This window comes from Bos indicus x Bos taurus, chromosome 29 (assembly GCF_003369695.1).
Source record: "Bos indicus x Bos taurus breed Angus x Brahman F1 hybrid chromosome 29, Bos_hybrid_MaternalHap_v2.0, whole genome shotgun sequence".
NCBI lineage: Eukaryota > Metazoa > Chordata > Mammalia > Artiodactyla > Bovidae > Bos > Bos indicus x Bos taurus.
The window spans coordinates 44,945,683-44,958,434 of NC_040104.1; the positions used below are offsets into that span (position 1 = coordinate 44,945,683).

The following is a 12,752-nucleotide window of genomic DNA, read 5'->3' on the forward strand; positions in this document are numbered from 1 at the left end:
GGGTGCCTCCATGCTCCCTGCCAACATGAACATGAAGAGAAGTGTGCCCATGCAAGGTCTGTCCAGGCACATGTATGTCCTGTGGGCACTGGGAGGAGATTGGAAGATTATTCCTAGAGATTAAACCTGACTTAATATCTGAAACAATGAAGCGGTAATTCAGATTCTACATTTATTTTGTGATCAGAATTAAGTAAATATTATCATATCTAAGCAAATGGGGAAAAATTATCCTAAAGGTAAAGTTCAGTAAATTCTTGAATAAACTGCTAAGCTGATCAAAGAATGAATCACTTAGCATCATTATGCTGCTGCTGCTGCTGCTGCTAAGTTGCTTCAGTCGTGTCCAACTCTGTGCGACCCCATAGACGGCAGCCAACCAGGCTCCCGCTTCCCTGGGATTCTCAAGGCAAGAACACTGGAGTGGGTTGCCATTTCCTTCTCCAATGCATGAAAGTGAAAAGTGAAAGTGAAGTTGCTCAGTCGTGTCCAACTTTTGATTAAATATGTGTAAACCAAGCTCTAATTCTTAGCCTATGGCATACTAGCTAGTAAAGACAGTCAGATTATTCAAAAAGTAGAGGGTACTTCAAGCTTCTGCAGGAAGGATCAAGATGCCAGCACACATCAGCTTTTAGGGAGAATACAAAATAAAAACCTGGTACTTCTTTATTCTCTGGGAAGATGAGGCACATTAAGAAAGTCTGGCCCATTTAAGAAAGAATTATGAAGATGGCAAAGAATATATAAAAATTTTTAAAATCATATCTAGCATGTTTCATTTTAAAAACCACTTCAGTTCAGTTCAGTTCAGTCACTCAGTCGTGTCCAACTCTTTGCGATCCCATGAACCACAGCACACCAGGCCTCCCTGTCCATCGCCATCTCCCGGAGTTCACTCAAACTCATGTCCATCGAGTCAGTGATGCCATCCAGCCATCTCATCCTCTGTCGTCCCCTGCTCCTCCTGCCCCCAATCCCTCCCTGCATCAGAGTCTTTACCAATTAGTCAACTCTTCGCATGAGGTGGCCAAAGTATTGGAGTTTCAGCTTTAGCATCATTCCTTCCAAAGAACACCCAGGGCTGATCTCCTTTAGAATGGACTGGTTGGATCTCCTTGCGGACCAAGGGACTCTCAAGAGTCTTCTCCAACACCACAGTTCAGAAGCATTAATTCTTCTGCACTCAGCTTTCTTCACTGCCCAACTCTCACATCCATACATGACCACTGGAAATACCATAGCCTTGACTAGATGGACCTTTATTGGCAAAGTATTGTCTCTGCTTTTCAATATGCTATCTAGGTTGGTCATAATTTTTCTTCCAAGAAGTAAGCGTGTTTTAATTTCATGGCTGCAGTCACCATCTGCAGTGATTTTGGAGCTCCCCAAAATAAAAACCACTTATTAAATATAAATAAATCATTACATTAATGGATAGAAAACAGGAAACTGATGAGGGACTATCCACAAAGGACTTGACTCTGTTGATGCAGAAATCAGATGAGGGATCATTCACAAACTATCTGACTCTGTTGACACAGCATCAAGCAAAAAGAAACACAACCAGACACTGATGCAGATACCTTGTGCCTTGCACTTGGCAACAGCTCCCAACCACAGCTGGGATACATGTGCAGCAAGCTTTTTTCTCTGACCCACCTGTGAAGAACTTGAGCCATTACAGTGCTGGAGAATGCCCTAGTTAGTTAGGTTAGGTTATTCAGGCTTTTTCAGAAATCCTAAAAACGGAAACATTTTGTTTTTGCCCTCCCAAAGCTTGACCATCATTATACCCATTCCCTTAATGGTATCTAGGGAGCTCTTATTGCTTACTTGGGATAATTTCTAGATTGAATGAAGGGCAGAATCTCGGAGTCTTGACTAGATGGAGGAAGTAGTAAGTCTCGAAATCGTTCTGTCAAAAGAAAAATAAACAAGTTATGAAAAAATCATAAAATAATTTCAAAATAAAATTACTTCCTATTCTTTAAATTTGCCATTCTGATTTCATTTCTTGTACTAGAAATTTACTTACCATTTTATGTATTAAAATAGGTCTTTATTTCACTTTAATGACATAACAACTATGCATATAAATATAGCAAGTATTCACTAGTATAAACTAATACTAAAATTTTATAATTGAAAGGTTAGAGGAAACATATGACCAATAAATACACAAAGATATGTACAAATTCATTAGTAACCTGGGATATGAGAATTAAACCACATACTGTAAGACAGCATTCACATTATGTGGCATTCAACTGATAGGAATTAATCTCATGGACCAAATGTTAGGACTGTATCAACATAAACTCATATATTTTGGGTAGAAATGCAAGTTGATGCAATAGTTTTGGAAAACAAATTGGTATTATCTTTTAAGCTTAAATTTTGCATAACCTATTCGCCTGGCATATATTCTGCAGAAACTTTCAAATATGTCTCAGACAGCAAGAAAAAGAACATTCTTGGTAGCTCTGTTCAGAACACCATAAATGGAAACAACTCAATTGTCTACGAACAGGAAAAAGGATAATTTGTAGCATATTCACACAATGGAATATTCTTTGAAGTAAGACAATGAATTCAGTTACAAATAAAAACACAGTAAATCATATTAGTAGGATCTTGAGTGAAAACTAATATAAGCAGATTACACATCAGTTCAGTTCAGTTCAGTTCAGTTCAGTCGCTTAGTCGTGTCTGACTCTCTGCGACCCCATGAATTGCAGCACGGCAGGCCTCCCTGATCATCACTAACTCCCGGAGTTCATCCAGACTCAGGTCCATCGAGTCGGTGATGCCATCCAGCCATCTCATCCTCTGTCGTCCCCTTCTCCTCCTACCCCCAATCCTTCCCAGCATCAGAGTCTTTTTCCAATGAGTCAACTCTTCACATGAGGTGGCCAAAGTACTGGAGTTTCAGCTTTAGCATCAGTCTTTCAAAGAACACCCAGGACTGATCTCCTTTAGGATGGACTGGTTGGATCTCCTTGCAGTCCAAGGAACTCTCAAGAGTCTTCTCCAACACCACAGTTCAAAAGCATCAATTCTGCGGTGCCCAGCTTTCTTCACAGTCCAACTCTCACATCCATACATGACTACTGGAAAAACCATAGCCTTGACTAGACGTACCTTTGTTGGCAAAGTAATGTCTCTGCTTTTGAACATGCTATCTAGGTTGGTCATAACTTTTCTTCCAAGGAGTAAGCGTCTTTTAATTTCATGGCTGCAGTCACCATCTGCGGTGATTTTGGAGCCCCCAAAATAAAGTCTGAACACTGTTTCCACTGTTTCCCCATCTATTTCCCATGAAGGGACCGGATGCCATGATCTTCGTTTTCTGAGTGTTGAGCTTTAAGTCAACTTTTTCATCTCCTCTTTCACTGTCATCAAGAGGCTTTTTAATTACACATAGAAGAATATTATTTTTTTGAGTTAAAATAACTAAACAATGTGTTGTTTGGGTATGTTACCCAACACAGCAAACCTGGCAAATCTGGGCAAAAAGGTATATAATATATACAATTTGGGATAATGATTACATTTTAGGAGGAGTAAGGGGAAGAAATAAGAGAAAGCAAAAAGGTAAGTGTATGCAATTGTTAATAATGCCATATGTATTTGTTATAGCATCATAAATCAGTGATTGAATGAATGAGAGCCAGGAATTATCCAATGATGACACTGGGTCCTGAACCAAGAATGTGATTAATATAGTTTTGTGCTCATGAATTCATAATAAAGGAAAGAGGGAGAGAGGGAGGAAAAGAAAGAGGAAGAGAACGAGACAAGTAGAGAAAGTACGACAGGAAACAGAAAAGAAGAGAAGGAAATAAAAGAGTGCAGAGAAAAGAAGATTCTTCAGTTCCATCTTAAACAGTTACAACAAAAAGCTATCTGTATGATAGAGTAACCTATCACTCTAATACTGATCCCAAATTTCTAGGATTAGATGGTCATTATCTCCAGAGTCATCCCTAGGGAAGGCTTCCTTGACCCCTCCTCTTTCTTTCTCTCTTTCTGCCAAATCTGGAATAGATGGCCCTACTGGGTACTCATAGGACACTCTGTGCTTACATGCTCATGAAATCTATCACATTACATTTTTATTAGTATGTATATTTGTCTATCCACCCTTGAAATTAAAAGACACTTCCTCTGGAAGAAAAGCTATGACCAACCTAGACAGCATATTAAAAAGCAGAGACATTTCTTTGCCAACAAATGTTCGTCTACTCAAAGCTATGATTTTTCCAATAGTCATGTATGGATGTGAGAGTTGGACCATAAAGAAAGCTGAGTGGCTAAGAATTGATGCTTTTGAACTGTGATGTTGGAGAAGACTCTTGAGAGTCCCTTGGTCTGCAAGAAAATCAAACCAGTCAATTATAAAGGGAATCAGTCCTGAATATTCATTGGAAGGACGCATGCTGAAGCTGAAACTCCAATGCTTTGGCCACCTGATGCGAAGAACTGACTCATTTGAAAAGACCCTGATACTGGGAAAGATTGAAGGCAGGAGGAGAAGGGGATGACAAAGAAAGAGATGGTTGGATTGTGTCACCGACTCGATGGACATGAGTTTGAGCAAGGTCCAGGAGCTGGTGATGGACTGGAAAGCCTGGCATGCTGCAGCCCATGGGGTTGCAAAGAGTTAGACACGAGTGAGCGACTGAGGTGACTGATTGATCACCCCCCTCCTAGTAGATGGGTATTGTACCACCAGGATACAGAACATTACTTAATATATATTAAGTTGCTGGATATATATTAGTTGGAAGGCTATTTCCAATTTCCATTTTTACTGGATACATGAAATTGTTTGTTCATGTTAATCATAATGTTTTTTAGAAGAGCTCCATTGGTCATCATCGATCAACCATAAAAAGCCAGGGGACCTGTCCCCTAGCCTTGACAGAGTCACATCATCAGGCTGAGACAGTACAAAGCTGAAACTCCACACTGTAGTAAATCCACCACTAACTGAAGGTGAGTGATTTCAACAAAGTGCTTAAAATCGACAATTGATGACAGTCAATGTTTCCAGGCTACTGAATAACAAGATGGTAAACATTTGTGAGCAATGAATAAACATTTGTAAACATCATGAGCAGTGGTTACCAAGTATGGCTGAGAAGCAGGATGTGGATTATATCTTCATATTTATTAAAATATATGGACTCAGATATGGCTTCTACTCTGCATTTTGTTTCCATTGCTCTGACAATTCTTATAATACACTTGGGGAGGAGCTAAGAAAATTCAAACAGAGGCGGCTGTAACTCTATAGACTACAGATCCAAGAAAGCATACTTTATTTTTCTCCTGCAGGTACACTTACTCTTTGAGTTTATAGTTTTTAAAATCAAATTCTATCATTAACTGATATATACATCTTTATCAACAAAAGCAGTGTTTATTTCAATGAAATGACTACTAAATTTTTTTGATGACATGACCCTTGCTTTTCAGACTACTACCCAATTTATGTAGCATCCCACTTAATGAATGATTTGCAGTGTTTTTTGCCCTCCAATTATGCCTTTTCTAAAATAGGTCTTGCAAAATAAAACCAAAACCCAATAGCAGACATGAACTTTACACATCAAGTGAAGAATTGTTCAATCAAACAACAATATTAAGTATGACATATTCTTGGGTGCTAAAAATTAATATAAGTTAAAGTTTACTGAGTGATTCCCCAGCTGATTTAAATGCAAAGAAAAAACATAATTAATACAAAACAAGCATAATATAATACAGCTATAGATTATCCTTGTTTACATGAGCACAAAGCCCATTTGATTATAAATCTGGAAGAACATGTCTGGAGATGACATTATATTAATAGAATGAAAAAAACAAAAACCCACCACCCTAGATATACAACAAAAGTAGCATATAAGAGATCATTTATAAAGCTATCCCAATTATGGAGTCTATAGTTAATATTCCTATATCTGAAGCATCGTTTAATCTGAGTATCATAAATGTAAAGGATATCAAATGAACATGCAGACCCTTGAGTACTTAGGTCAAAAAAATTCACATACACACAAATAGAAAATATACACAGTACCTGAAAATTATCCTTTTAAAACTTCTATTTTTATCACTATATGTATAAATTCTAAATGTGAATAAACAACTTTTTCCCATAAAAGTATGGTGACAATTTTTCTTTATGAGAATAAAAATAAATGATAGTTGTCCTCAGAAAAGTCCAAGTATATGAAAAATTGTTTCTAATGCTTACACTGATGCTTCTTTAGTCTCCTAGATTTCAACTGTTCAATTAGTATTCCATCATTTATCTAATGCTAAGGAAAAGGCAAAAATAAACTAATGTTGCCTTGCTTAAATAGCAAAAATTTTAAAATAATACTTCTTCCCTTGGAGCAAAATATCATACCAGCTGAACTACTTTCTCAGTAGGCCCAGAGTCTATTTCTTAAGAAAATGGCAATTATCCAAAAACTAGAGCTTAGTTCCTTCACAGGGCTTCTTAGAACAATTTCATTAAAGCCACTGAAAAGAACTGGAGGATTTTCTGCAAAGTGGTATTTTGATGAGCTGACTAATGATGTGATAATGTCTGACCATGATTTTCTACCAGTGGGGGACATATCTTAATTAACAAAGCTTTCGTAGCCTTTCACCCACTCTTTCTTTCCCTCATTCAATCAACAAAGGAATTCTGAGGAGACCAGGCTTGGAAGACAGGCTGCACACAGCTACAGTAATTTGGGTTCCCTGGACGACCAATCGTGAGACAATGTACATATTTACTCATAAACAAAGACGAGAAAAAATAATCTTTCCAATTCTGATTTCAATTTTTTTGTACACTTACTGTGACTCAAATTCTTCATTTTCCTTTTGGTGGAAAATAAGCAATCTGCAATCCTCCCCAACATGCAAAGAGGAACAAATGTGACAAAATTTTGCACAACAACAAAACAGTATGCAAATATATCCCTGGAATGAGGGGAAAAAAAAGAAAAAGTCTTCTCCCTATCACTGCAAAAAACAAAAAGAAAGGAAAAAAAAAGAAAAAAACAGAGTCAGCTGGTAGTCACCAGCTCTCAGTTACATCCGAGTCAGCTCCAGGTACAAAGGAAATGCTTTTTACAAGACACTCGGAGCCAAGAAGGCTGCGGTGGCTGAGCTGTACACAGGCAACTCTGATGGGTAGTATTCACTGCAGACCTTCCCACCACTCTGGCTGAGAGTTTGTAGAGACTACATGGTGTTCGGTTTCTTTCTCCACCCAATCCCACCCGTCTTCTTTCTTTCACAGGTGTTGATCCCTAATAAGCATGTTACTTCACAAATTGCTTCTCCGAGTCTGTTCCTGGTGAACCCAACCTGCACCAGGTGGGCTTGACAGTCTTCCACGTTGTACACAGTGTTAGTTGCTCAGCTGTGTCTGACTCTTTCCAACTCCAGGGACGGTAGCCCTCCAGGCTGCTCTGTCCATGGAATTCTCCAAGCAAGAGTATGGAGTGGGTTGCCATTCCTTTCTCTGGGGTATCTCCCTGACCCAGGGATGGAACCAGCATCTCCTGCATTTCCCGCATTGCAGGTGGATTGTTTACTTCTGAGCCACCAAGGAAGTCCCTTGTACTTAGAGCCTCTGCCATGCTCTTGGCTACTACTGGGTGAGATGGATGTATGTACAGCTACGTCAAAGTAAGTCATTTCCTTTCCAGAGGTAATGAAACTAATGCAAACTTCATTGCAATACAGGTGCTCATTGTTAAGAAGAAATGCTGTCAGATATGCCCTCAAACACACATATCCTGTGACAAGTGATACCAAGTAATCTGATGGTGGGAGAAATAAACAAGTGGCCTATCAGGTCACATGGTATACTAGCCAGTTGCACCATGCCCCATGCTGTAGTCCCTAAGATGCACATAACCATCAAGCATTCACGTGCCAGTGGGAAATGAAGAAAATTATAATTAGACTGATACGAAAAAGGTATAGGAAATAGAAATTAAACACTCTAATATAGACAGTAGCCGGAACACTTTTTTTTAAAGATTTTTTTCATGTGGACCAGTTTTTAAGGCTTTATTGAAATTGTTACAATATTGCTTCTGTTTTATATTCATCTTTTGGCCGTGAGGCATGTGCTAGGTTAGGTCGGCTCCCTGACCAGGGATTGAACCCACAACCCCTGCACTGGAAGATGAAGTCTTAAGCACTGGATCACCAGGGAAGTCTCTGAACACTCTTACAGAGTGGTTTTGTCCTTTATCATGAAACGTAGCAACTCACGTGGCTTTGTCCTTTATCATGAAACGTAGCAACTCAGAGTGGTTTTGTCCTTTATCATGAAACGTAGCAACTCAGAGTGGTTTTGTCCTTTGTCATGAAACGTAGCAACTCAGAGTGGTTTTGTCCTTTATCATGAAACGTAGCAACTCACGTTTCATGATAAAGGACAAAACCACTCTGTAAGAGTGTTCAGGGACTTCCCTGGTGATCTTCATTTCAACAGTAATAAGCTAAGAAAAGATAATGATTAATTTTAAAGTATATATTAAATTTTTTTTTCAAGAAAGTTGGCGATGAACATGTAACTAGAACAAAACGTTTATATTTTACTATCCATCCTGAAAGCCATAATGATTTCACTGAATACATGAAAACACTCAAGTTTCTGGATGAATCAACATCTAATTCTGAAGTTATTTATTATTTGTGTCCAATGATAATTTAACACAGAAATATGTAGAAAATACAGTAGGTGATCAGTGTCAAGAAAAAAAAGTGACTTTATAATAACTGGGATCCAGGTGGTCTGGTCTTTGTGCTCTGTGTCAAGCTATTCATCAACAGATAATAAGGCTATTCTAGTTTTACAGAATTGCTCAAAAACTAACCATGAATCCATGAGGTGAAGAAGACTGAGAAGGTGCATTCTGAGTGTCCCCAAACATTGTACATCCTTCCACTGTCTATCTCATTCTCTACTGTAAGGCAAAGTTTATCTCCCAAGAGTCCCTAGCTTGCATTCTCCTATTAGGAAGACTAGGTACTTGTTTCACTTCCCCCAGACTCTCCTATCTTTCCTTTTCTACACTCAACTCCCTGTTGCTGCTTCTTCCTTTTGCTCGTGTTTTAAAAATGAAACTCAATCCCTCCCCATGAAAATTCTTATCTCTCACTTGTCTAGTCATTTTTTACTCACCCCCTCTACTACATCACAAAAATCCAGGAATAGTTCCCAAAGACATCCTTCTCTTTAGAAAGGAAATTATACAGAGAGAAGTAAGCTGGTCAAGTCCTTGTTCTGGTTAATGAGGTTAGGACTTGGGGTGAGGTCTTCAAGCACACACACACTTTAACAATTTTTATGCAAATACAAAAATAATGGGGTCTGCCTGTTAAAGAAGAAACAATGGCATGAATGAAGAGGTAAATTTAACACTAAGATACGAGAAATGTCCATTTTTTATGTAAAAGTACAAAACACCAAGAGCAAATTAAGAAAAAATAACACAAAAAGGGGGAAAATATTGTTAATATATGGATAAGAAGATTCTGACAGTGGCTAAGTATATTTATTTAATTCACGCATTCTGAAATTAGCTTGGATTCAAAGACCCACTGGCCTATGGTGACAGAGACTAAAGCCAAAACCCTATTAACTTCCTATAAGACCTTACTGGTTTACTGTACTAAGGTTTTTGGTTCCTCAGAAAATGGGGTCACCTTAGAGTTAACATTTAGTTCCCCCAAAGATGAATATTTCTCTTTCACACACGCACAGTCAACCTGTCAAATGGTTATGGGGTAAGAGGATCATTTTACAGTTTAATTTTTGACATGTAGAAGGCTGTTTTTTTTCCTCAAAGGAACTTGACCATCACTTTATCAAGGGTTTCAGAATCTATGAACAGACTGAGATCTAGGAAATGGACGAAGGGTTGTGAGTCCCTCTGCAGATGACTCAGGTTATACCTTTGTTTGCAAATCCTTGAGTTTTCATTCATACAAACCAAGTACGACTTTCTAGGCTGCCCACTTATTTGAGTCCTATGAGTACCATGGTCAGTTAGTCAGCTCCAAGGGTCTCACCAAGTGAGTCCGTTCTGACCATGGTTCCAGACAAGCTGCCCATAATGGTAACCACACCCATCCTGACTCCATCAGTTAACTGCTGTCTCCTAACCCCTGCCTCTCTGGGACCTCACCATCTCCACCAATCTCAAGAGCACACTTTAATGGCAGCCTCTCTTGCTTGTCATTCTTGGCCTGCAAACTGTCACCGCAGACACTATCAAGGGTTATAGAACGCCTGTCACCAGTGTATTTCTCAAAGCTGTAGTAAAGTAATCCTTCATGGAATGTCATTAAGGAGTTGATAGTCAACATATAATATGTTCTCTCCAGTTTTCCAGTCTCTCCAAGGTGTCAGATAACTTCATTTACAATATACCTAGGAAGTCTAGAAGCATATATACCAAAGAATCAAGGATAAATATGGCTAACGATTGGAGATGGAAGTTGAAAAAGGCATTAACTTTTATTTTATCTATATCTGGTTTGTATTTTAAAGAGAATTTATATATGAATAATGCTTTTTTTAAAAGATAGATGTGTATACTATCACATACACATACCTCCAAGGATATTTGTCATTCACACTCCCTGCGTTACAGCTTTTGTAACACTCTCCACTCCTCTACCTCCTGAGGAAGACGTAACACTGACGCAGAAGCAGCACAGATGCATGCACACACACACACACATACACCTGCTTCTTAAAAGAGAAGATACAAGTTAATTTTCCCACAATATTCAAGAAAAGGCAGAGGAACCAGAGATCAAATAGCCAACATCTGCTGGATCATGGAAAAAGTGAGAGAGTTCCAGAAAAACATCTGTTTCTGCTTTATTGACTATGCCAAAGCCTTTGACTGTGTGGATCACAATAAACTGTGGAAAATTCTGAAAGAAATGGGAATACCAGACCACATGACCTGCCTCTTGAGAAACCTATATGCAGGTCAGGAAGCAACAGTTAGAACTGGACATGGAACAACAGACTGGTTCTAAATAGGAAAAGGAGTCCGTCAAGGCTGTATATTGTCACCCTGCTTATTTAACTTCTATGCAGAGCACATCATGAGAAATGCTGGGCTGGATGAAGCACAAGCTGGAATGAAGACTGCCGGGAGAAATATCAATAACCTCAGATATGCAGATGACACCACCCTTATGGCAGAAAGTGAAGAGGAACTAAAAAGCCTCTTGATGAAAGTGAAAGAGGAGAGTGAAAAAGTTGGCTTAAAGCTCAACATTCAGAAAACGAAGATCATGGCATCCGGTCCCATCACTTCATGGGAAATAGATGGGGAAACAGTGGAAACAGTGTCAGACTTTATTTTGGGGGGCTCCAAAATCACTGCAGATGGTGACTGCAACCATGAAATTAAAAGACGCTTACTCCTTGGAAAAAAAGTTATGACCAACCTAGATAGCATATTGAAAAGCAGAGACATTACTTTGCCAATAAAGGTCCATCTGGGGCTATGGTTTTTCCAGTGGTCATGTATGGATGTGAGAGTTGGCCTGTGAAGAAAACTGAGCGCTGAAGAATTGATGCTTTTGTGTTGGTGAAGACTCTTGAGAGTTCCTTGGACTGCAAGGAGATCCAACCAGTCCATTCTAAAGGAGACCAGCCCTGGGTGTTCTTTGGAAGGAATGATGCTAAAGCTGAAACTCCAATAGTTTGGCCACCTCATGTGAAGAGTTGACTCATTGGCAAAGACTCTGATGCTGGGAGGGATTGGGGGCAGGAGGAGAAGGGGACAGCAAAGGATGAGATGGCTGGATGGCATCACCGACTCAATGGACATGAGTTTGAGTGAACTCCGGGAGTTGGTGATGGACAGGGAGGCCTGGCGTGCTGCAATTCATGGGGTCGCAGAGTCGGACATGACTGACCGACTGAACTGAACTGAATATTTAAGAAGGACTATTTAAATACACAAGCAAAATCTGCATATCTAAAATTATTTTTTCAGCAAACATTTATGATTATGTAGTAAATATCAGGCATCACGTTACATCCTCAATATACTAAAGGTCTAGTAAGGAAGATATATATCTTACCAAAAAGATGTACATTGCAAACAAGTGAGTGACAAATATGTACTCTAATGGTCTAGAAGAACAGAACCACCAACTTTGCCCAGATACACTGGGAATAAAAAGCAAAAGAGGCAGGGAAGTTTTATAAAAAAGTGAAATAAGCCAGAAAGAAGTCCTTCTTATTTATATTAGATGAAGTGAATAATTTTGCTAGCATTTTTTCTGTCTTACATATAATCAGTTAAAGCATCCTTTATTCATTTATTCATTGACTCAATAAACTTCCATTAAGTACCTATTATTTGTCACACACACAGGGGAAAAAAAAAAAAAAAAACAAATTCTACTTCTCAAGGGCAGCCTTGTTTTTTCACAAGGAAATGCCAGGACAACAAAAGAACCTCAAGGCAATTACAGCCACAATGGGGCTCAGGGCAGGCCAACCCAGAATGTGCCACTTAGGCATGGGGATTATTTCAAACCAGAAGAATCAAGGATGAACAGACTCAGGAAGCGCTTTTCACCTCCCCCTTAACTACATAAAAGAATTTAGATAAGGGGCCTTACCAGGAAGAGAGGTATTACCAGAGATAACCTCTTATATGTGACAGTCATCTGCATGGCATGGA

At 38.9% G+C, this 12,752-nt stretch overlaps 1 protein-coding gene across 3 annotated transcripts in view; it reads right to left on the reverse strand.

Moving 5' to 3' along the window:
* The window catches only part of NOX4 (NADPH oxidase 4), a 181,419-nt gene that overhangs the window by 52,720 nt on the left and 115,947 nt on the right, over positions 1–12,752 (reverse strand). For all 3 annotated transcript variants that reach the window (XM_027532138.1, XM_027532140.1, XM_027532139.1), the window contains one exon: positions 1,837–1,918. In XM_027532138.1, coding sequence (XP_027387939.1) covers positions 1,837–1,918 — 82 coding nt within the window. The remainder of the gene's footprint in view (positions 1–1,836; positions 1,919–12,752) is intronic.